This window comes from Argopecten irradians, chromosome 9, assembly GCF_041381155.1.
Source record: "Argopecten irradians isolate NY chromosome 9, Ai_NY, whole genome shotgun sequence".
In the NCBI taxonomy this organism is placed as follows: domain Eukaryota; kingdom Metazoa; phylum Mollusca; class Bivalvia; order Pectinida; family Pectinidae; genus Argopecten; species Argopecten irradians.
The window spans coordinates 647,689-672,979 of record NC_091142.1 but is presented as its reverse complement, the minus strand read 5'-3'; the positions used below and the strand labels follow the sequence as shown (position 1 = coordinate 672,979).

General features: G+C 40.3%; 2 protein-coding genes across 9 annotated transcripts in view; one reads left to right on the top strand and one right to left on the bottom strand.

Annotated features, from left to right (window-relative positions):
- Positions 1-25,291, top strand: part of LOC138331040 (aspartate--tRNA ligase, mitochondrial-like) — a 669,399-nt gene that overhangs the window by 373,975 nt on the left and 270,133 nt on the right. The window lies entirely within an intron of this gene.
- LOC138331034 (uncharacterized) overlaps positions 1-25,291 on the bottom strand; it is a 213,252-nt gene that overhangs the window by 147,790 nt on the left and 40,171 nt on the right. For all 5 annotated transcript variants that reach the window (XR_011209646.1, XM_069278489.1, XM_069278490.1 and 2 more), the window contains 3 exons: positions 13,599-13,738; positions 12,238-12,433; positions 7,103-7,363 (listed from right to left, as the gene is read on the bottom strand). Coding sequence is in view for 4 of the 5 variants with exons in the window: in XM_069278489.1 (XP_069134590.1) it covers positions 7,103-7,363; positions 12,238-12,433; positions 13,599-13,738 (597 nt within the window). In the remaining variant the exon portion in view is untranslated. The remainder of the gene's footprint in view (positions 1-7,102; positions 7,364-12,237; positions 12,434-13,598; positions 13,739-25,291) is intronic.

The window sequence follows — 25,291 nt, the reverse complement described above, 5'->3', positions numbered from 1 at the left end:
GTCATCTCTCTCTACCAACACTAGTATCCTTAACTAATCTTTGAGTCCAAGACGAGTCATGAGTCATCTCTCTCTACCAACACTAGTATCCTTAACTAATCTTTGAGTCCAAGACGAGTCATGAGTCATCTCTCTACAACACTAGTATCCTTAACTAATCTTTGAGTCCAAGACGAGTCATGAGTCATCTCTCTCTATCAACACTAGTATCCTTAACTAATCTTTGAGTCCAAGACGAGTCATGAGTCATCTCTCTCTATCAACACTAGTATCCTTAACTAATCTTTGAGTCCAAGACGAGTCATGAGTCATCTCTCTCTATCAACACTAGTATCCTTAACTAATCTTTGAAGTCCAAGACGAGTCATGAGTCATCTCTCTCTATCAACACTAGTATTCTTAACTAACCTTTGAGTCCAAGACGAGTCATGAGTCGTCTCTCTCTCTTACTAACACTAGTATCCTTAACTAATCTTTGAATCCAAGACAAGTCATGAGTCGTCTCTCTCTATCAACACACTAGTATCCTTAACTAATCTTTGAGTCCAAGACGAGTCATGAGTCATCTCTCTCTATCAACACTAGTATCCTTAACTAATCTTTGAGTCCAAGACGAGTCATGAGTCATCTCTCTCTACCAACACTAGTATCCTTAACTAATCTTTGAGTCCAAGACGAGTCATGAGTCATCTCTCTCTATCAACACTAGTATCCTTAACCTTAACTAATCTTTGAGTCCAAGACGAGTCATGAGTCGTCTCTCTCTCTTACCAACACTAGTATCCTTAACTAACCTTTGAGTCCAAGACGAGTCATGAGTCATCTCTCTCTATCAACACTAGTATCCTTAACTAATCTTTGAGTCCAAGACGAGTCATGAGTCATCTCTCTCTACCAACACTAGTATCCTTAACTAATCTTTGAGTCCAAGACGAGTCATGAGTCATCTCTCTCTATCAACACTAGTATCCTTAACTAATCTTTGAGTCCAAGACGAGTCATGAGTCATCTCTCTCTATCAACACTAGTATCCTTAACTAATCTTTGAGTCCAAGACGAGTCATGAGTCATCTCTCTCTATCAACACTAGTATCCTTAACTAACCTTTGAGTCCAAGACGAGTCATGAGTCGTCTCTCTCTATCAACACTAGTATCCTTAACTAATCTTTGAGTCCAAGACGAGTCATGAGTCATCTCTCTCTATCAACACTAGTATCCTTAACTAATCTTTGAGTCCAAGACGAGTCATGAGTCATCTCTCTCTATCAACACTAGTATCCTTAACTAATCTTTGAGTCCAAGACGAGTCATGAGTCATCTCTCTCTATCAACACTAGTATCCTTAACTAATCTTTGAGTCCAAGACGAGTCATGAGTCGTCTCTCTCTACCAACACTAGTATCCTTAACTAACCTTTGAGTCCAAGACGAGTCATGAGTCGTCTCTCTCTCTTACCAACACTAGTATCCTTAACTAATCTTTGAGTCCAAGACGAGTCATGAGTCGTCTCTCTCTATCAACACTAGTATCCTTAACTAATCTTTGAGTCCAAGACGAGTCATGAGTCATCTCTCTCTATCAACACTAGTATCCTTAACTAATCTTTGAGTCCAAGACGAGTCATGAGTCATCTCTCTCTACCAACACTAGTATCCTTAACTAATCTTTGAGTCCAAGACGAGTCATGAGTCATCTCTCTCTCTATCCAACACTAGTATCCTTAACTAATCTTTGAGTCCAAGACGAGCCATGAGTCGTCTCTTTCTACCAACACTAGTATCCTTAACTAATCTTTGAGTCCAAGACAAGTCATGAGTCATCTCTCTCTATCAACACTAGTATCCTTAACTAATCTTTGAGTCCAAGACGAGTCATGAGTCATCTCTCTCTATCAACACTAGTATCCTTAACTAATCTTTGAGTCCAAGACGAGTCATGAGTCATCTCTCTCTCTACCAACACTAGTATCCTTAACTAACCTTTGAGTCCAAGACAAATCATGAGTCGTCTCTCTCTAACAACACTAGTATCCTTAACTAACCTTTGAGTCCAAGACGAGTCATGAGTCATCTCTCTCTATCAACACTAGTATCCTTAACTAATCTTTGAGTCCAAGACGAGTCATGAGTCATCTCTCTCTATCAACACTAGTATCCTTAACTAATCTTTGAGTCCAAGACGATTCATGAGTCACCTCTTTCTATCAACACTAGTATCCTTAACTAACTTTGAGTCCAAGACGAGTCATGAGTCTTCTTACACTGTATCTCCTTAGTCCTAGTCACAACACTAGTATCCTTAACTAACTTTGAGTCCAAGAGAGTCATGAGTCTCTCTCTCTACAACACTAGTATCCTTAACTAATCTTTGAGTCCAAGACGAGTCATGAGTCATCTCTCTCTATCAACACTAGTATCCTTAACTAATCTTTGAGTCCAAGACGAGTCATGAGTCATCTCTCTCTACCAACACTAGTATCCTTAACTAATCTTTGAGTCCAAGACGAGTCATGAGTCATCTCTCTCTATCAACACTAGTATCCTTAACTAATCTTTGAGTCCAAGACGAGTCATGAGTCATCTCTCTCTATCAACACTAGTATCCTTAACTAATCTTTGAGTCCAAGACGAGTCATGAGTCATCTCTCTCTATCAACACTAGTATCCTTAACTAATCTTTGAGTCCAAGACGAGTCATGAGTCATCTCTCTCTACCAACACTAGTATCCTTAACTAATCTTTGAGTCCAAGACGAGTCATGAGTCATCTCTCTCTATCAACACTAGTATCCTTAACTAATCTTTGAGTCCAAGACGAGTCATGAGTCATCTCTCTCTATCAACACTAGTATCCTTAACTAATCTTTGAGTCCAAGACGAGTCATGAGTCATCTCTCTCTATCAACACTAGTATCCTTAACTAATCTTTGAGTCCAAGACGAGTCATGAGTCATCTCTCTCTATCAACACTAGTATCCTTAACTAATCTTTGAGTCCAAGACGAGTCATGAGTCATCTCTCTCTATCAACACTAGTATCCTTAACTAATCTTTGAGTCCAAGACGAGTCATGAGTCATCTCTCTCTCTATCAACACTAGTATCCTTAACTAATCTTTGAGTCCAAGACGAGTCATGAGTCATCTCTCTCTATCAACACTAGTATCCTTAACTAATCTTTGAGTCCAAGACGAGTCATGAGTCATCTCTCTCTATCAACACTAGTATCCTTAACTAATCTTTGAGTCCAAGACGAGTCATGAGTCATCTCTCTCTATCAACACTAGTATCCTTAACTAATCTTTGAGTCCAAGACGAGTCATGAGTCGTCTCTCTCTACCTATCAACACTAGTATCCTTAACTAATCTTTGAGTCCAAGACGAGTCATGAGTCGTCTCTCTCTCTTACCAACACTAGTATCCTTAACTAACCTTTGAGTCCAAGACGAGTCATGAGTCATCTCTCTCTATCAACACTAGTATCCTTAACTAACCTTTGAGTCCAAGACGAGTCATGAGTCGTCTCTCTCTCTTACTAACACTAGTATCCTTAACTAATCTTTGAATCCAAGACAAGTCATGAGTCTCTCTCTCTATCAACACTAGTATCCTTAACTAATCTTTGAGTCCAAGACGAGTCATGAGTCATCTCTCTCTACCAACACTAGTATCCTTAACTAATCTTTGAGTCCAAGACGAGTCATGAGTCATCTCTCTCTACAACACTAGTATCCTTAACTAATCTTTGAGTCCAAGACGAGTCATGAGTCATCTCTCTCTACCAACACTAGTATCCTTAACTAATCTTTGAGTCCAAGACGAGTCATGAGTCATCTCTCTCTATCAACACTAGTATCCTTAACTAATCTTTGAGTCCAAGACGAGTCATGAGTCATCTCTCTCTATCAACACTAGTATCCTTAACTAATCTTTGAGTCCAAGACGAGTCATGAGTCATCTCTCTCTATCAACACTAGTATCCTTAACTAACCTTTGAGTCCAAGACGAGTCATGAGTCGTCTCTCTCTACACAACACTAGTATCCTTAACTAACCTTTGAGTCCAAGACGAGTCATGAGTCATCTCTCTCTATCAACACTAGTATCCTTAACTAATCTTTGAGTCCAAGACGAGTCATGAGTCATCTCTCTCTATCAACACTAGTATCCTTAACTAATCTTTGAGTCCAAGACGAGTCATGAGTCATCTCTCTCTACCAACACTAGTATCCTTAACTAATCTTTGAGTCCAAGACGAGTCATGAGTCATCTCTCTCTATCAACACTAGTATCCTTAACTAATCTTTGAGTCCAAGACGAGTCATGAGTCATCTCTCTCTATCAACACTAGTATCCTTAACTAATCTTTGAGTCCAAGACGAGTCATGAGTCATCTCTCTCTATCAACACTAGTATCCTTAACTAATCTTTGAGTCCAAGACGAGTCATGAGTCGTCTCTCTCTATCAACACTAGTATCCTTAACTAATCTTTGAGTCCAAGACGAGTCATGAGTCGTCTCTCTCTCTATCAACACTAGTATCCTTAACTAACTTTGAGTCCAAGACGAGTCATGAGTCATCTCTCTCTATCAACACTAGTATCCTTAACTAACCTTTGAGTCCAAGACGAGTCATGAGTCATCTCTCTCTACAACACTAGTATCCTTAACTAATCTTTGAGTCCAAGACGAGTCATGAGTCATCTCTCTCTATCAACACTAGTATCCTTAACTAATCTTTGAGTCCAAGACGAGTCATGAGTCATCTCTCTCTATCAACACTAGTATCCTTAACTAATCTTTGAGTCCAAGACGAGTCATGAGTCATCTCTCTCTATCAACACTAGTATCCTTAACTAACCTTTGAGTCCAAGACGAGTCATGAGTCACCTCTCTCTATCAACACTAGTATCCTTAACTAATCTTTGAGTCCAAGACGAGTCATGAGTCATCTCTCTCTATCAACACTAGTATCCTTAACTAATCTTTGAGTCCAAGACGAGTCATGAGTCATCTCTCTCTATCAACACTAGTATCCTTAACTAACCTTTGAGTCCAAGACGAGTCATGAGTCGTCTCTCTCTCTTACTAACACTAGTATCCTTAACTAATCTTTGAGTCCAAGACGAGTCATGAGTCATCTCTCTCTATCCAACACTAGTATCCTTAACTAATCTTTGAGTCCAAGACGAGTCATGAGTCATCTCTCTCTATCAACACTAGTATCCTTAACTAATCTTTGAGTCCAAGACGAGTCATGAGTCGTCTTCTCTCTTCAACACTAGTATCCTTAACTAATCTTTGAGTCCAAGACGAGTCATGAGTCATCTCTCTCTCTCAACACACTAGTATCCTTAACTAATCTTTGAGTCCAAGACGAGTCATGAGTCATCTCTCTCTCTACCAACACTAGTATCCTTAACTAATCTTTGAGTCCAAGACGAGTCATGAGTCGTCTCTCTCTACCAACACTAGTATCCTTAACTAATCTTTGAGTCCAAGACGAGTCATGAGTCATCTCTCTCTACCAACACTAGTATCCTTAACTAATCTTTGAGTCCAAGACGAGTCATGAGTCGTCTCTCTCTACCAACACTAGTATCCTTAACTAATCTTTGAGTCCAAGACGAGTCATGAGTCATCTCTCTCTATCAACACTAGTATCCTTAACTAATCTTTGAGTCCAAGACGAGTCATGAGTCATCTCTCTCTATCAACACTAGTATCCTTAACTAATCTTTGAGTCCAAGACGAGTCATGAGTCGTCTCTCTCTACCAACACTAGTATCCTTAACTAATCTTTGAGTCCAAGACGAGTCATGAGTCATCTCTCTCTATCAACACTAGTATCCTTAACTAATCTTTGAGTCCAAGACGAGTCATGAGTCATCTCTCTCTACCAACACTAGTATCCTTAACTAATCTTTGAGTCCAAGACAAGTCATGAGTCGTCTCTCTCTATCAACACTAGTATCCTTAACTAACCTTTGAGTCCAAGACGAGTCATGAGTCGTCTCTCTCTATCAACACTAGTATCCTTAACTAATCTTTGAGTCCAAGACGAGTCATGAGTCATCTCTCTCTATCAACACTAGTATCCTTAACTAATCTTTGAGTCCAAGACGAGTCATGAGTCATCTCTCTCTACCAACACTAGTATCCTTAACTAATCTTTGAGTCCAAGACGAGTCATGAGTCATCTCTCTACCAACACTAGTATCCTTAACTAATCTTTGAGTCCAAGACAAGTCATGAGTCGTCTCTCTCTATCAACACTAGTATCCTTAACTAACCTTTGAGTCCAAGACGAGTCATGAGTCGTCTCTCTCTCTATCAACACTAGTATCCTTAACTAATCTTTGAGTCCAAGACGAGTCATGAGTCATCTCTCTCTATCAACACTAGTATCCTTAACTAATCTTTGAGTCCAAGACGAGTCATGAGTCGTCTCTCTCTATCAACACTAGTATCCTTAACTAATCTTTGAGTCCAAGACGAGTCATGAGTCATCTCTCTCTATCAACACTAGTATCCTTAACTAATCTTTGAGTCCAAGACGAGTCATGAGTCATCTCTCTCTATCAACACTAGTATCCTTAACTTAACTAACCTTTGAGTCCAAGACGAGTCATGAGTCGTCTCTCTCTATCAACACTAGTATCCTTAACTAATCTTTGAGTCCAAGACGAGTCATGAGTCATCTCTCTCTATCAACACTAGTATCCTTAACTAATCTTTGAGTCCAAGACGAGTCATGAGTCATCTCTCTCTATCAACACTAGTATCCTTAACTAACCTTTGAGTCCAAGACGAGTCATGAGTCATCTCTCTCTATCAACACTAGTATCCTTAACTAACCTTTGAGTCCAAGACGAGTCATGAGTCATCTCTCTCTACCAACACTAGTATCCTTAACTAATCTTTGAGTCCAAGACAAGTCATGAGTCATCTCTCTCTATCAACACTAGTATCCTTAACTAACCTTTGAGTCCAAGACGAGTCATGAGTCGACTCTCTCTGGCAACACTAGTATCCTTAACTAACCTTTGAGTCCAAGACGAGCCATGAGTCGTCTCTTTCTACCAACACTAGTATCCTTAACTAACCTTTGAGTCCAAGATGAGCCATGAGTCGTCTCTCCCTAGCAATCCTAGCTTCACTGGTGAAATTTAAGGTGTGTTGAAGACATTCCATCGGTGTTTCTTTGGTGGGTTTGGGCTGAGGAGGAACCGGCTTCACAATCACAGAACCAGCCTTATCGAAGGAGCCAGCTCCCACAGTTTCTGACGACTTAATAAACAATGTTGCTCCTGCATTTCTCTCTGGTTTGGTTTTGCCAGAGTTTTTAGCTACCATTGTCATTAAAGCTGAAAGAGAAATATCGGGTTATAAATAACATATATTCAAGGTATGACGTGGAAAAATGAGATGTAAAGGGAGAAAAAAAAAGAACAAATAAGTAATACTAAACAGTACAAGAGATCCCAGAGGGATCTTGGCGCCCACCAAAGATTAATCTATGTCTGACAAATGAAAGAGGGATCTTTTCTCTGCTTTTCAAACTTACACTTCTTTTTTCTGCTTTTCAAACTTTAAACTATCAAAATATAAGATGGTGGTCGCAAAATGCAATAGGCAGAACTAGGGTCCTAGAGGAACCTACATATGATATTTGAGAACAATCCCTTCAATACTTTCTGAGAAATAGCGGTAACAAACTTTAACTATCAAAATCCAAGATGGCTACCGGTCGGCCATTTTGTTGACCGATCAGTCCCAAAATGCAATATGCACAACTGGGGTCCTAGGGGAACCTACATATGAAATTTGAGAAAGATCCCTTCAGTGCTTTCTGAGAAATAGCGGTAACAAACTTTAACTATCAAAATCCAAGATGGCTACCTGGCGGCCATCTTGTTGACTGATCAGTCCCAAAATGCAATATGCACAACTGGGGTCCTAGGGAAACCTACATATGAAATTTGAGAAAGATCCCTTCAGTGCTTTCTGAGAAATAGCGGTAACAAACTTTAACTATCAAAATCCAAGATGGCTACCTGGCGGCCATCTTGTTGACTGATCAGTCCCAAAATGCAATATGCACTACTAGGGTCCTAGGGGAACCTACATATGAAATTTGAGAACAATCCCTTCAATACTTTCTGAGAAATAGCGGTAACAAACTTTAACTATCAAAATCCAAGATGGCCACCGGTCGGCCATCTTGTTGACCGATCAGTCCCAAAATGCAATATGCACAACTGGGGTCCTAGGGGAACCTACATATGAAATTTGAGAAAGATCCCCTCAGTACTTTCTGAGAATTAGCGGTAACAAACTTTAACTATCAAAATCCAAGATGTCGGCTGGTCGGCCATCTTGTTGACCGATCAGTCCCAAAATGCAATATGCACAACTGGGGTCCTAGGGGAACCTACATATGAAATTTGAGAAAGATCACTTCAATACTTTATGAGAAATAGCGGTAACAAACTTTAACTATCAAAATCCAAGATGGCTACCGGTCGGCCATTTTGTTGACCGATCAGTCCCAAAATGCAATATGCACAACTGGGGTCCTAGGGGAACCTACATATGAAATTTGAGAAAGATCCCTTCAGTGCTTTCTGAGAAATAGCGGTAACAAACTTTAACTATCAAAATCCAAGATGGCTACCTGGCGGCCATCTTGTTGACTGATCAGTCCCAAAATGCAATATGCACAACTGGGGTCCTAGGGAAACCTACATATGAAATTTGAGAAAGATCCCTTCAGTGCTTTCTGAGAAATAGCGGTAACAAACTTTAACTATCAAAATCCAAGATGGCTACCTGGCGGCCATCTTGTTGACTGATCAGTCCCAAAATGCAATATGCACTACTAGGGTCCTAGGGGAACCTACATATGAAATTTGAGAACAATCCCTTCAATACTTTATGAGAAATAGCGGTAACAAACTTTCACTATCAAAATCCAAGATGGCCACCGGTCGGCCATCTTGTTGACCGATCAGTCCCAAAATGCAATATGCACAACTGGGGTCCTAGGGGAACCTACATATGAAATTTGAGAAAGATCCCCTCAGTACTTTCTGAGAATTAGCGGTAACAAACTTTAACTATCAAAATCCAAGATGTCGGCTGGTCGGCCATCTTGTTGACCGATCAGTCCCAAAATGCAATATGCACAACTGGGGTCCTAGGGGAACCTACATATGAAATTTGAGAAAGATCACTTCAATACTTTATGAGAAATAGCGGTAACAAACTTTAACTATCAAAATCCAAGATGGCTGCCTGGCGGCCATCTTGTTGACCGATCAGTCCCAAAATACAATATGCACAACTAGGGTCCTAGGGGAACCTACATATGAAATTTGAGAAAGATCCCTTCAGTACTTTCTGAGAATTAGCCGTAACAAACTTTAACTATCAAAATCCAAGATGGCGGCTGGTCGGCCATCTTGTTGACCGATCAGTCCCAAAATGCAATATGCACAACTGGGGTCCTAGGGGAACCTACATATGAAATTTGAGAAAGATCACTTCAATACTTTATGAGAAATAGCGGTAACAAACTTTAACTATCAAAATCCAAGATGGCTGCCTGGCGGCCATCTTGTTGACCGATCAGTCCCAAAATACAATATGCACAACTAGGGTCCTAGGGGAACCTACATATGAAATTTGAGAAAGATCCCTTCAGTACTTTCTGAGAATTAGCCGTAACAAACTTTAACTATCAAAATCCAAGATGGCAGCTGGTCGGCCATCTTGTTGACCGATCAGTCCCAAAATGCAATATGCACAACTAGGGTCCTAGGGGAACCTACATATGAAATTTGAGAAAGATCCCTTCGGTACTTTCTGAGAAATAGCGGTAACAAACTTTAACTATCAAAATCCAAGATGGCTGCCTGGCGGCCATCTTGTTGACCGATCAGTCCCAAAATACAATATGCACAACTAGGGTCCTAGGGGAACCTACATATGAAATTTGAGAAAGATCCCTTCAGTACTTTTAGAGAAATAGTGGTAACAAGAATTGTTAACGGACGGACGGACGGACGGACGGACGGACGGACGGACGGACGGACGGACGGACGGACGGAAGGACGGACGGACGACGGACCACGGACGAAAGGCGATTTGAATAGCCCACCATCTGATGATGGTGGGCTAAAAATCTTTTTATAACAAATTCACAAGAAGATTTTTGAAATTTGACCCCTTTTGGCCCCGCCCCTAAGGCCCCTGGGGGTTGGCCAGGACCAATATGGAAATGACGATAAAATGCTATCACAGGCTTATAATTCTAACCCAGTTTGACTAATTTTCTATGAAATATAAGCAATAACGTTCATAAATGTTTTTTTCCTATATAAACTATAGTAAACTTGACCCCCTCCACAGGGGGAAACATGAGCCCAGGGTCATATAATTCACAATTTTTGTAAAGGACCTTAAGACCTGGCGATCTATGAAGAGTAATTGATTCTACCAGTTCCAGAATTTCAGAAGAAGATTTTTTTGAGTTTTAGCCTATTTGACCCCTTTTGCCCCGCCCCTAAGGGTCAGTCATGGAAAATTTGTTAATTGGATTCAATAGCCATCGCATAGGGATAATTCTGACAACATTTGACTAATTTCCTATTATAAATGACAAAATAATGCTCCAAAATGTGTTTCACTATATAAACCATAGTAAACTTAACCCCCTCCCAAAGGGGGAAACCGGAGACCCCAGGGTCAACTAATTCACAATTTTTGTAGAGGGCCTTGAGAACTTTCTATCTATGAAGAGTATTTGATTCTACCACATCTGTGAGTGGAGAAGATTTTTGAAATTTTAGTAAATTTCACCCCTTTTGGCCCCTCCCACAGCCCCCGAGGGGGTGGGGTCATATAATTCACAATTTTGATTGGCCTTATACCTTAGAAGGTTTCTGCAAAGTTTCTTTGAAATTGCTTCAGCGGTTTTTGAGAAGAAGTCAAAAATGTAAATTGTTTACGAGCACATGACGTACGACGACGGACAAAAGGCGATTAGAATAGGTCTCAGGTGACCTAAAAATGGGTGAGAAAACTTGACCGAAAGATGACAGCCAATCGAAGGAAAATTCTGCTGTTTGTTGACAATTGCCCCGCCCATCCTCGTATTGAGAATTTGACATCGGTAAAGTCAGTGTTTCTACCACCCAACACAACATCTAAACTGCAGAGTTGCGATCAAGGCATTATTTACAGCTTGAAATTGAAATACCGACAGAGGTTGATAGATAGGTTTCTGCAATCAATTGAAAGGGAAACCGACTGCGTGTTTTGACAGCGATCAACCTCCTTCATTCTGATTGGCGTGACGTCACTCCAATGTGTATTGCCAACTGCTTAACAAAGGCTGGCTTCTGGGAAAGTTTGGAGCTCAATACTGAAGATCCAGACAACGATGTACCACTAGGAGTTTTTATTGACAGATGGCAGTTAGTACGACGAAACACACCTGAACTCCGTGACGCGTGTATGAATGACTACATCGCCATTGACAGCAGTGTGATAACTACAACATCCCTCACAGATGATGATATAAGGTCAAAGTTCAGCTAAGACAATGGCAGTATTTACTCGGATGAAAGTGACGACGATGATAACTTTACAGAAATTGACTTACCGACCATTTCTTCAATAAAGGCTCACGTTTCAGACATGAGAACGTTCATCCATGCTGAATCAAATGTCAGTGATGATGTTTATTCCGCGCTGCCAATCATCAACAGTTTTGTTGGCGGCAGAGACGATGCGAAACAATCTCTAATTACAGCATTCTTTTTGAAATATATATCTTTGCAAAGATTGTAATTTAGACCATTGTTTACTAGTCACACATGTAAATATATTTCTTAATCATTTTCATTATTTAATCACGTTATTATTGAGCAAATGTATTGCGCTATGGTTTTGTATTTCAATGTTAATCATTCTGTCATTTCCATCACACTTTTATAACGTTTTCCGCTTATAGCGTATATATTTTCTTAGTCCCCTGAAATATGTTATAAACAGATTTTACTGTATATCACAGTGATACAGAATGGTAGGACATCTCTCACTTGAATTCTAGCACAATATCCATGATCCAAACAGGTTTTAAAGATATAGATGGCAGGGTAGAGTAAGACATGTTACGAGAGTTCCTAAATGGCAGCTCCGACTGTAACTCTCCCAAGGGATGTGTTATACTTACTGGAAATATCTGGGTTAGAGGTGAAGACAACGAACGCTTTACAGACCGGGTCTGAGTCACAGGTGGCCTTAGCCTGGGCTAGACTCTTCACTGTAATCACACATCCCCATGCCACCCGTGACGACCTACATGTGTAGTCGTTCATCCCCGGGAAGTTGGATTCAGACACTCTCACGTAGTCGTACTGTACGTCAGCCTTAAAGTGGATAACAATACCACATTAGTATAATCACATAATTAAATGGAAATTTGACTTTGTTTGATTAATACTTATGGGATCAAACATATATTATTGCTAAAACAAATGCAAGGTTGCTTTGCACGGTGTTTCTTCATTTACTTCTTATGTTCAATGCAATTCATATCATAACAGTTCTTCAAATAATGAAACAATATTCCATTTGATAATAATTTACAATTAGCTTTCAACCGTTAAGACTTAATATATAAATACGTATCCCCTGGATCATGAAACATTCTTAGACTGAAGTGTTTACTTAGCCAATCAAAAATGACGTCATCTGTAGACTGAAGTGTTTACTTAGCCAATCAAAAATGTCGTCATCTGTAGACTGAAGTGTTTACTTAGCCAATGAAAAATGTTGTCATCTGTAGACTGAAGTGTTTACTTAGCCAATGAAAAATGTCGTCATCTAAAGACTGAAGTGTTTACCTAGTCAATCAAAAATGACATCATCTGTAGACTGAAGTGTTTACTAATTAGCCAATCCAAAATGTCATCATCTGTAGATTGAAGTGTTTACTTAGCCAATGAAAAATGTCGTCATCTGTAGACTGAAGTGTTTACTTAGCCAATGAAAAATGTCGTCATCTAAAGACTGAAGTGTTTACCTAGTCAATCAAAAATGACATCATCTGTAGACTGAAGTGTTTACTTAGCCAATCAAAAATGTCGTCATCTAAAGACTGAAGTGTTTACTTAGCCAATCAAAAATGTTGTCATCTAAAGACTGAAGTGTTTACCTAGTCAATCAAAAATGACGTCATCTGTAGACTGAAGTGTTTACTTAGCCAATCAAAAATGTCGTCATCTAAAGACTGATGCGTTTACCTAGTCAATCAAAAAATGACGTCATCTGTAGACTGAAGTGTTTACTTAGCCAATCAAAAATGTCGTCATCTGTAGACGGAAGTGTTTACTTAGCCAATCAAAAATGTCGTCATCTGGCTAAGTCTAAACATAAGAATATTTTAGACTCCAGATTGTCTCATGATCTTGGGGCCTGGTCAGGTTCATATCTAACTTACCAAACAACAGTTCAGCAAACTCTATACAACAATTAGGCAGGCTCCATACAACAGTTAGGTAAACATACTTCATAACAGTTAGGCAGACTCACCTTACCAAAATTGGGTAAAACCTTGTTGGCTACAATTTCCTCCTCTCGGCGACGACTGTCCATATCCTGACTTCTGACATTAGACTGGATAGGAGCTTTAGGCTTTAATGCTGGTCTCCATTGAGCCAAATCAATCTTTTCTGAAATAACACATACACAGATAAAAGTTAGCTTTTATGATCTACAGTATTTAATTTGTAACAAATATTTACCTCTTGAAATGCTGAAAAGTTGCCCATTTAAATACCATACATAATGATAAATACTTTATAGCTGGTCATTTTCATAGGGATGGTCTTTTTGCGATTTCACAGGGCAATACAAGGATTGTGAAAATTTGATCCCAAAAATATTGAGAAATGACCAAATCATCATAAATGATATATCCTTAAAGCCAGATCAAGAAAAATTTGAACATCAATTTCTGGTAAACTACATATAAACATAACATTCCTAATAAGCTGTCATTGTTCTAACTAGAATACTGGCAAGACATCAGAAAGGCCTCGCTAAATGACTGACCCACCAGTGTATCAGACTCTACCACAAGTCAGGAAGGGCCCCACTAAATAACTGGCCCAACAGGGTATCATACTCTACCACAAGTCAGGAAGGGCCCCACTAAATTACTGACCCAACAGGGTATCATACTCTACCACAAGTCAGGAAGAGTCACACTTAATGACTGACCGACCAGGGTATCATACTCTACCACAAGTCAGGAAGAGCCCCACTAAATAACTGACACAACAGGGTATCATACTCTACCACAAGTCAGGAAGAGTCACACTTAATGACTGACCGACCAGGGTATCAGACTCTACCACAAGTCAGGAAGGGCCCAACTAAATGATATACCCACCAGGGTATCAGACTCTACCACAAGTCAGGAAGGGCCCCACTAAATGACTGACCCACCAGGGTATCAGACTCTACCACAAGTCAGGAAGAGTCGCACTAAATAATTGAGCCACCAGGGTATCAGACTACCACAAGTCAGGAAGGGCCCCACTAAATGTCTGACCGACCAGGATATCAGACTCTACCACAAGTCAGGAAGGGCCCCATTAAATGATTGACCCACCAGGTTATCAGACTCTAGCACAAGTCAGGAAGGGCCCCACTAAATGATATACCCACCAGGGTATCAGACTCTACCACAAGTCAGGAAGGGCCCCACTAAATGATTGACCCACCAGGTTATCAGACTCTACCACAAGTCAGGAAGGGCCCCACTAAATGACTGACCCAGCAGGGTATCAGACTCTACCACAAGTCAGGAAGGGCCCCACTAAATAATTGACCCACCAGTGTATCGGACTCTACCACAAGTCAGGAAGAGTCACACTAAATGACTGACCCACCAGTGTATCAGACTCTACCACAAGTCAGGAAGAGTCGCACTAAATGACTGACCCACCAGTGTATCAGACTCTATCACAAGTCAGGAAGAGTCGCACTAAATGACTGACCCACCAGTGTATCAGACTCTATCACAAGTCAGGAAGAGTCGCACTAAATGACTGACCCACCAGGGTATCGGACTCTACCACAAGTCAGGAAGGGCCCCACTAAATAACTGACCCACCAGGGTATCAGACTCTACCACAAGTCAGGAAGAGTCGCATTAAATGATATACCCACCAGGGTATCAGACTCTACCACAAGTCAGGAAGGGCCCCACTAAATAACTGACCCACCAGGGTATCAGACTCTACCACAAGTCAGGAAGAGTCGCACTATATGACTGACCCACCAGCGTATCAGACTCTACCACAAGTCAGGAAGGGCCCCACTAAATAACTGACCCACCAGGGTATCAGACTCTACCACAAGTCAGGAAGAGTCACACTAAATGACTTACCCACCAGGGTATCAGACTCTACCACAAGTCAGGAAGGGCCCCACTAAATGATATACCCACCAGGGTATCAGACTCTACCACAAGTCAGGAAGGGCCCCACTAAATGACTGACCCACCAGGTTATCAGACTTTACCACAAGTCAGGAAGGGCCCCACTAAATGTCTGACCCACCAGGATATCAGACTCTACCACAAGTCAGGAAGAGTCACACAAAATGACTGACCCACCAGGGTATCAGACTCTACCACAAGTCAGGAAGAGCCCCACTAGATGACTGACCCACCAGTGTATCAGACTCTATCACAAGTCAGGAAGAGTCACACAAAATGACTGACCCACCAGGGTATCAGACTCTACCACAAGTCAGGAAGGGTCGCACTAAATGACTGACCCACCAGGGTATCAGACTCTACCACAAGTCAGGAAGAGTCACACAAAATGACTGACCCACCAGGGTATCAGACTCTACCACAAGTCAGGAAGAGTCACACAAAATGACTGACCTACCAGGTTATCACAGTCTACCACAAGTCAGGCATTACACAGATGGCAACACTTTGATTGGCTAAAACTTCATTTTCTCATTTAAAGATGCTCCACTGATGACAAAGCATATATGATAGTCATCAGTTGAACAATAATTGGTGTTTGATCATGAATATATATGTCTAATTAACACAAAAAAATAATATGAAATAATTTATTTTGCCTTTGGTGCATGCGCATTCAGTATTTCCTTCCATATAGGATATAGAGATATATTTTTCAGGATGCAATTAATTTATTTTTCATATTTTTAACTTGTAAAATCAAAGTAAAATCAGAAGCTCAAATTTTTCAATGATGGTAATGGTGTAAAAATACTTAATCGTCTGCTCCTGTTTTTGATAGTGAAAAAATACCATTTGTCAGCGGTGGAGCATCTTTAAAGTTAAATTGCATGCTAATTTCACTGTAACGATATGTCGCTTAAACATTTGATATTTGAACATGGACATGTACTATATTTTCCCAAATAAGAGCGCCTCCTCTAATAAGGGCGCCCCCACGTTTTTTGCTGAAAAAAATCAACTAATTTCATACAATTTTTGTGCCATATTGTGGCGATTTGTCTTTGCAGACGCTTAAAAAAATACTGTATCACATTAATCTGATGCTAAACATGTAATATCTTGGGTTCCGTCGATATTCACACACACCTTGAACAATTAATGTCACTACACTACACTCCTCCCCCTTTTAACGTTAATGTTCCTGACACAGAGCAAAGTGTGTATCGTTCAGAACTCTTTAAAGTCATTCACAAACCTGCTGAACAAATCGACTTACACTGTCAATAAAAAAATTATCCTCAAAAGACCTACTTGATCTTCATTATCTTTTTCCAAAATTTAACTTTTTATCAAAACTCTTAGAAAAACACTTTAAACACAGTTAATATTATTTAACACAATCAACAGTTCACAGATCAAGTCTTGATGGTGCCTGGCGCGTCCTTGGTGGATTGCGGCATACAGGAGTCATCGGACTGGGATTTGGTGGGCTTACAATAGGCATAAGACTGGTGGTGGGAGCTGGCAGAACTCCTTTTGGACTACTGTCATTATGTGTTACTTTCGCCAGAGAGGGCATCGCTGGTGGTTCCTTTACATTTAGAGATTCTGGCGGTAAAGAAACGACTAGTTTCGGAGATCTAGCGATTGTCTCGGGTAACACAAATGGACTGTCTTTTGTCATAGGCACTTCCTCATTTAACAGTTCTTCCCCCGATGCTAAGATGTGATCGACATGTGCGTAACAAATGTTTGGTCCGACGCGCACGAGGTACGTAAGAGGACCTAATTGCTTCACAATCTTGCCCGGAATCCATTTCTCATGACCCCCACGGAAATTCCTAACACGTACAGTCTGCTTAGGTGAGAATGTTCGAACTTTGACGCGTCCTTTGTCATGTTGGCGTTTCTGTTCGGCTTGAACAATTCAGCGGGCGATACTCCAGTTACCGAATGCGGTGTGGGTCGATACTTCAGCAAGAAATTACTGAGTCTATGCTGAATAGAAAGCTGACCATTCCCATCAAAAACTTGCTTCTCGAGCGCACGCTTAAGTATCTGTACCGATCGTTCGGCAGCTCCGTTGGAAGCAGGATGGTACGGTGCCATGACCGTATGCTTCACTCCGTTTTTGCTAAGGAACAGTTCAAATTCACTGGATGTGAATTGCGGCCCATTGTCGGAGACAATCTCCTCTGGTATACCATACGAACTAAACAGTGAACGCAGAACCTCAATCGTTCTACTAGCGGTGGTCGTTGTCATGTCAATAACGACCAAAAAGTTTTGTTTGTCTTTCTCCGCAAAGTCTATATGTAGACGTTGCCACACACATGTAGGCCATGACCAGGAATGAAGCGTAGCTACCAGAGACATGTTTCGCGTAGCCTGACAAGCACTTCAGGCTTTCACCATGCTCTCAATGTCTTTGTCCAGATTAGGCCACCACAGATAACTCCGGCCTAGCGCTTTCATACGACTCATTCCAACCTGCTGGTCATGAAGATATGACAGAAGTCTCTCGCGATAAGTTGGCGGTATAACAACACGCAAACCCCACAACACGCATCCTTGCTCACTTGACAGTTCATCTTTGCGTTGGAAGTACAGCTGTAGATCGCTATCTGATGTTTAATTCGGCCATCCCCTAAGGGTGTAGTCAAGTATTTTCGAGAGTACAGGGCCGCGTCATGTTTCTGTCGCTATATCATCAGACATAATTGGCAAGTCATCCAGTAGTGTGAAATGGTAAATGTCCAATTCTTCAGACTTCTCATCAGACTTGAGTGGCAAGCGCGATAATGCAGCAGCATTCACATGATCCTCGGATTTCCGGTATACAATATCGTACTGATACACAGATAAGATGAGAGCCCACCTCTGCTTGCGAGCAGCAGCTAACGTTGGAACACCGTTCTTCGGACCCAGAATCGTTGTTAACGGTTTGTGATCAGTCACTAACGTAAACCTACGGCTATAGAGGTACTTGTGAAATTTCCTGACCCCGAACACTAACGCGAGTGCCTCTTTCTCGATTTGGGCATAGTTCTTTTCACTCTTCGAAAGTGTCCTCGATGCTTAGGCTATTGGTTGTTCCTCACCAGTTTCGCTGATATGGGAGATCACAGCTCCTACTCCGTAGGCAGACGCGTCACAAGCCAATCTCAAAGGCTTGTTGATGTCGTAATGTACTAGAACACGCTCATTGGACAACTGAAACTTACATGCTTTGAACGCTTCTTCACAATCTGATGTCCAGTTCCATGGTTTGTCTTGCCTCAACAGCTCATGTAATGGCTGGAGCAAGTCGAGAGATTTGGAAGATACTGACCATAATAGTTCAAAAGCCCGAGAAACGATTTCAGTTCAGTTACATTCGTTGGACTTGGTGCTTCCTTAATTGCTTCGACTTTAGCCTCGGTAGGGTGAATTCCATCACTGTTAACCCTATGGCCCATATAAACCACAGAATCTTGCATGAACAGACATTTGTCTTTACGCAACCGAACATTGTGCTTGTCGAGTCCGCTCAATACCTCGCTCAGGATTTCTATGTGTTCACGATCGGTCGGAGCGGTTATCAAGATATCGTCTATACGACACATTACATGCCGTATTCCTTGTAGAATTTGATCCATGACTGACTGGAAGATGGCTGGAGCTGACGACACACCAAACGCTAATTTGTGATATCGAAAAAGACCTAGATGTGTGTTGATTGTCAGTAGGAGTGTCACGGTTAACCGAAAATACGGTTAACCGAAAAATTCAACCGTACGGTTCGGTTCGGTACGATAATTCTAAGTTTCGGTTCGGTTCATTAAAAAAATAACTGTCCTATAATACCTGTAATTTACGTGTATAAACTGTATTGCAGATTATTTCATTGAAAATACGGCGAAGTTGTTTGTCAGAATCCCGAGAAATACACCTGTTGACCGACATATATGTGTAACACGTGTGCAAGTTCAGTCATTCAGAAGATCGTTTTTTGCTGTCTGCGGACATGATTTTTCACATACATAATATCTAAATGATATATTTCACTAAATGTTTGATATTTTATAATTGATAATTTTTTATTATGTATTTTTCCGATAACATTAATCCCGCAGAATATCGGCAGCTAAATCAAGCCGCCATTGTGTTGCCGATTGTAAACAATCGCGTTTCCGTCGGCCAATATTCCGTGAATTAAACCATTTTACGATTGAACATGCACCTGGTACGTAATAATGTTTATCTCTATTATAATTCAAATGCATAATACTTTTTAAAAACACTTTTTCTGGGATAATACCGATGTATTGATTTGCGGTAAAACTTACGATTTTCACATGTCAATCATCACATAATAATGCGTCATGAAGGATACGAGAAAAGTTTTAGTGACGAAATAATGTATCATAAAGGATACGAGGACATATATCTCTCTGTGACTGATTAATGTGTCAATATAGTACTGAAAGAGTTAAAAAGATAAGAAAATGTTCAATTATGTTTTTTAAAGATGTTCCACTGCTGAGAGATCATACATGATACTCAATATTTGAACAAAAATTGGTATTTAATCGTGTTATATGTCTAATTAAGACACAAAATGATATAGAATAATTAATGAATTTCTTTGCTGCATGCACTTTTAGAACTTCAATGTATATAGGATATAGTGCTGTGGATTATTTTTCAGGGCGCAATAAATTATATGTTTTTAATTAGAAGTGAAATCTTGATAAAGAAAAAAAAAAACATTTGTTTAAGTGATATACCATCTTTAAATCTAAAGCAGAACTTGCTTTTGATAGAAAATAGACTTAAAAAGTGTAATTGAGATTTGCCTGAACCGAACCGAAAAAACCGAAAACCGATCAAAAAAAGTTGAAACCGAACCGAGCTGAAAAAACATGAACCGTGACATCCCTAATTGTCAGGTATTGCTTTGATTGTTCGTCCAGGCTCAATTGCTGATATGCCTGCGATAGATCCAACTTCGTGAATTTTTGTCCACCGGCTAGTTGAGCAACCATCTCTTCCACATTTGGTAGTGGATATTGCTGTTCGTCCAGACACCTATTCACAGTCACTTTGAAATCTCCACAAAGGCGTATCGATTTGTCCGATTTTGGCACGACAACTATCGGGGTCGCCCAATCGCTTCGCTCGACTCGCGATAAAGCTCCTTTGCTCTGTAGTCGTTCGAGTTCTTTCTCAACGCGTTCCTTCAATGAGAAAGGCACCGGTCTTGCCTTACAAAATATCGGCTGCGCACCATCTTTGACCTTGACCTGCGCTTTGAACTCGGTTATGGTTCCTAAACCCTTTACAAACAGTTTATGATGCTTCGCAAGCAGCTTGTCGACTTCAGATTTCACACCATCGGATTTCGGATAACTCAAAGGCAAAAATACTTGGCCAGTCTAACTTGACGTGTTTAAGCCAGTTTCTACCTTGCAATGACGGTCGATCGCCACAAACAACACGTAATGGTAACACATAATTCTGACTACCATAGTTCACTGGAACTGATATCTCACCAAGTAATGGTACGCGTCCTTCACCATAGTCTCTAAGCCTTACGGTCGGTTTTTGCAAGGGCAGATGAGAAAAGTACCGGTCGTACACATTCTCCGCGCACACGGTTACTGCCGCACCCGTATCGATCTCGAACTTGACCGGATTACCGTCCAGCTTTAGATTGACCTTGTATCCTGAATTTTCTGAATCATTCACTGAATATAGTCCAAATAAGAATCCATCTTCATCGTCATTGTCCCTGTCACATTCCTCTACTTCGACATACTTATTCTGAGCACCTACATGACCTTTGGACCTTTTGTTTGGACATTTTTTCCCGATATGTCCAATCTGCTGACAAGAGTAGCACTTCTCTTTGATAATTTTACAGTCCGACTGTGCATGCTTTCCTCCACACCGAAAACACGACTTCAGATTGTCCGGCTTTTTAGACTTCTCACTTTGACCTAGTTTCAAAGATTTTCCCATACGACTCCGATTAGACTTACGGTTTACATAATTGACCGACTGAGTTACTGATACAGGCTGTCCCATCTCCTCTGCGTTTTTGGTCGCCATCTCTACAGCTAACACTATCTCGGTTGCCTTGGCAAGATCCAAATCTTTTTCGGCCAACAGTTTCTTTTGGATTACCTCACTCATAAACCCACAAACCAGTCTATCACGTAGGGCTTGAATCAGAAAATCTTGAAAGTCACAGTCTTTGGCTAATTTCTTAAGACTCACAACATAATCAGACACGGATTCCCCCACTTGCTGTTTCCTACTGTGAAACTTAAACAGTTCAGCTATTACGAGGGGTTTTGGGGCGAAATGTCCTGACAATGCCGTCTTTATTTCATCATAGGACTTTGTACTTGGGAGGTCTGGGGTCAGAATGTTTCTCAATAACACGTATGTGTCAGCCCCTACCACGGCTAGAAACACAGCAACACGTTTATCATCGGCAATGTCATTGGCTGCAAAAAATTGCTCGAGCCGTTCGATGTAACAATTGAAATCTTCTTTCCCCTCCACGAACTCGCCTATCCGTCCTACTTTCGCCATAGTGCTTATCTACATAAACACTGAGTTGGTTATTCGACAAAATCAGCCTCGTCGCCAGTTGTAATATCTTGGGTTCCGTCGATATTCAAAACACAACTCGTGCAAATGGCAGTGATCTTACTACTAATTTATTCTAACAGTAAAACCCGGAAACCGGATACAGAGTTCCGGACGTCATCCTTAAAGCGGACAACAAGTTTACACATGATGTAGCGACAACACACCTTGAACAATTAATGTCACTACACTACAAAACAGATAACCGATCAGCTTGTATAAGCATTAAATTTATTGCATTGGACATCTTAGGTCATCTTTGCCAAGTGTTTACACATAGAAACAGCGAGAACGCCATGTTCAAAATAAAAAGTGTCACTTGAATGCCCCACACACGTGCATGGATGAAGACTAACTGGCAACAACATTTCAGCGATGTCTATACAGGTTTTATGAATACTTACTGTATATCTATGATAAAGGTTTCTAAATAACAGGAACGTTATCATTTCTAAGCATTTCATTGTGAAAGTAGCGATCGAAAGCACCGTCCACCATTTAGTGTACGCATCATAAACAAACAGGCTAGCATGAAATGCCAAATTCTGTGAAACAGACATATTTAACCAATGTTTAATACTTCTGGTGCATACATTTCTTTATAATTATGTGATTTCAATACTTACTTGACTTCAAAACGTAAGTTGGTTATAGTAACTTTCAGAAAAATACGAAACTAAAAGCAAGATGGCTATAGTCTGTTTCAGAAAAACCCCATCTTAAAATGGTCTCAATAACGGCGCCCCCCTTGGCCATTTACCGGCACCCTCATAAGGGAAAATACGGTAACTTGATGATTTAGCTCCCCAAAAAGCATATGTCTGCCTATAAGAGAGCCGAAATCTAGAGATCATAATTCCTGGTTTTGAATAAAGCGCCTTCAATCACCACCATGTTCAGTACCTTCAGGTTTTGTCGGAATTCTGAATTTCTCACGTGACTGACGTCTACACAACCTGCACGTGGTGATCCAGGTAACTAGCATAAGCGCACTTGTGTTTGTTTACATTTTCCTTCTGGCTAATATGAGCAAATCGTGCTGGTATATGTCCACAGAAGGAGTATTTACAATATCTAATTCACACATAGCCGTAATTCAATATTGTGTGTATCAAATATTGTAACGTGCGTGCGAGCATTATATTTTTTGTATACAGTGGACCCGCGATAATCCGGACACCGATAGTCCGGAAAACTCACAATCCGGACGGAAATGTCAGGGAACAGATTTCCGTAACGGTATTTATACTCACTAGTCCGGAAATTCGTATTCCGAATCCGGAACTCCATTTTGGGAACGGAATGTAATTTTCGTTAATAAATTCCCGCAATAATCCGGACAATTTGTTGTCGCGACGTGCCGAGAAAATCCAAGGCCAGCTACAATCATGTGTACAATACACACTATCACTTGTCACTGACTGTGTTGTCATAACGACGGCTGCCAGGTCATAGCCACGGGCGTTTACCTGAACACCTTTCCCACACGGGTACATGCAGTCATGTAACGGTTCATTTGTTTTCTATAGGAGATCAAACTTCAGTGTTGTAATTGAGATACGCAATATATTTTTAGCAACACGCTTTTAAACATGCAGTTTGAGTTTGGGTACGGGTACGTATGTTGTAGATACCTTACTTGTTTCGCATGCAGAATATATCGCTATGAGTATCGGATACAATAAAGTGAGATAATACTCACAAAATTAATAATAATTTTAAATGTATGTGAATCTATTCGAATTCATCGTCTGTGTTATGAGATATAAAGGCTACGGCATATGCCATTTACACGTGTGTGATATTGTGCACGAAGTTAGATGTGAATGGGCGCGTGGTTGTTACACACGTCTGTAAGTCAGAAAGCAAAGACTTGTGGAAATGGTGATTAAAAACACACATTATACAAAATAACAATTATATAAGTTCATAAAATGTTCACAACTATTTGTTATCATAGTTTTTTATGCCAAGAACATAGATAATATTGATCCTTGGTTAGGCAATTTGCCATATGACAGATCAAGAGTGGGATAGGTAGTTATATGCATACATAGTGCACAATTAACGACATCACGGCCTTATGTTTCATATTTTGAAAAAGAAATACGTTTATTTAATATTCTTAACGTAATGATATAAGAATACCTATAAAACATAACAAACAAAGTATTAATTATAATACACGTATGTTACATAAAAGCCTATCATCGATTACAAGGTCAAGGGGAGTAACTCGTACGTGACAATTTAATTGACTAAGAACACAAAATTCGTCAGTCCGGAAAACTCGTAATCCGGACGGTTTAGGCTGGGAACCAAGGTGTCCGGATTATCGAGGGTCCACTGTATCCAGTCTGCTGAGGTTGACCACATGTTTTGTTTACGGAAAATTGTTGACATTTTCTCTTGGTTTCACAAATCTCATGTTACTTCGAGTTTAATGTTGCAACGATGTTCGGAAGAGTTCAGAATGATTCAGCATCTTTCGAGCCTATTTTTTATGTGTACACGTTAAAAAGATTTTTTACTTTTATAATCAAAAATACTTCCAGTGCTGCACTTTTATAACAAGAGGCCCATGGGCCTTAACGGTCACCTGAAAATTTAAGCCATTTGGACCCCACTGGGCTCCACCCCTCAGCCTTTGGGGATGAGACAGGGTCAAAATGACATAATAGCAAAATGTCATCTAGTGGTTATAATGTGAATCAAAAGTTTGAACAATTTCCAGTAGAAAATAAACAAAATATACCCAAGAAGTATTCAATATAAACTATAGCAAACTTAGCCTCCTCCCCAGTGGCAAACAAAGAGGCCAAGGGTTATAAAATTCACAATTCTGATAAAGCACCACAATATCTTTAGAACACAAGGTCCAATAATAGCATTATTACAAAGGACATGAACTCTATAATATAGTTACGGTCGAAAAATTCCCTTTTTCAAACTCATCCTAGATCTTGTTGATATAAGGCTACATACAGAGTTTCATCACAATCATTTACCAAAGTTATCTTGTTCACAAGCACAATGATAAAATTAGAATAAAGGGCAATAACTTGTACGTTACTGTCGAATAATTCCCATTTTTGAACTCGTACGAAATCTTGTTGATATAAGGCTACATACAAAG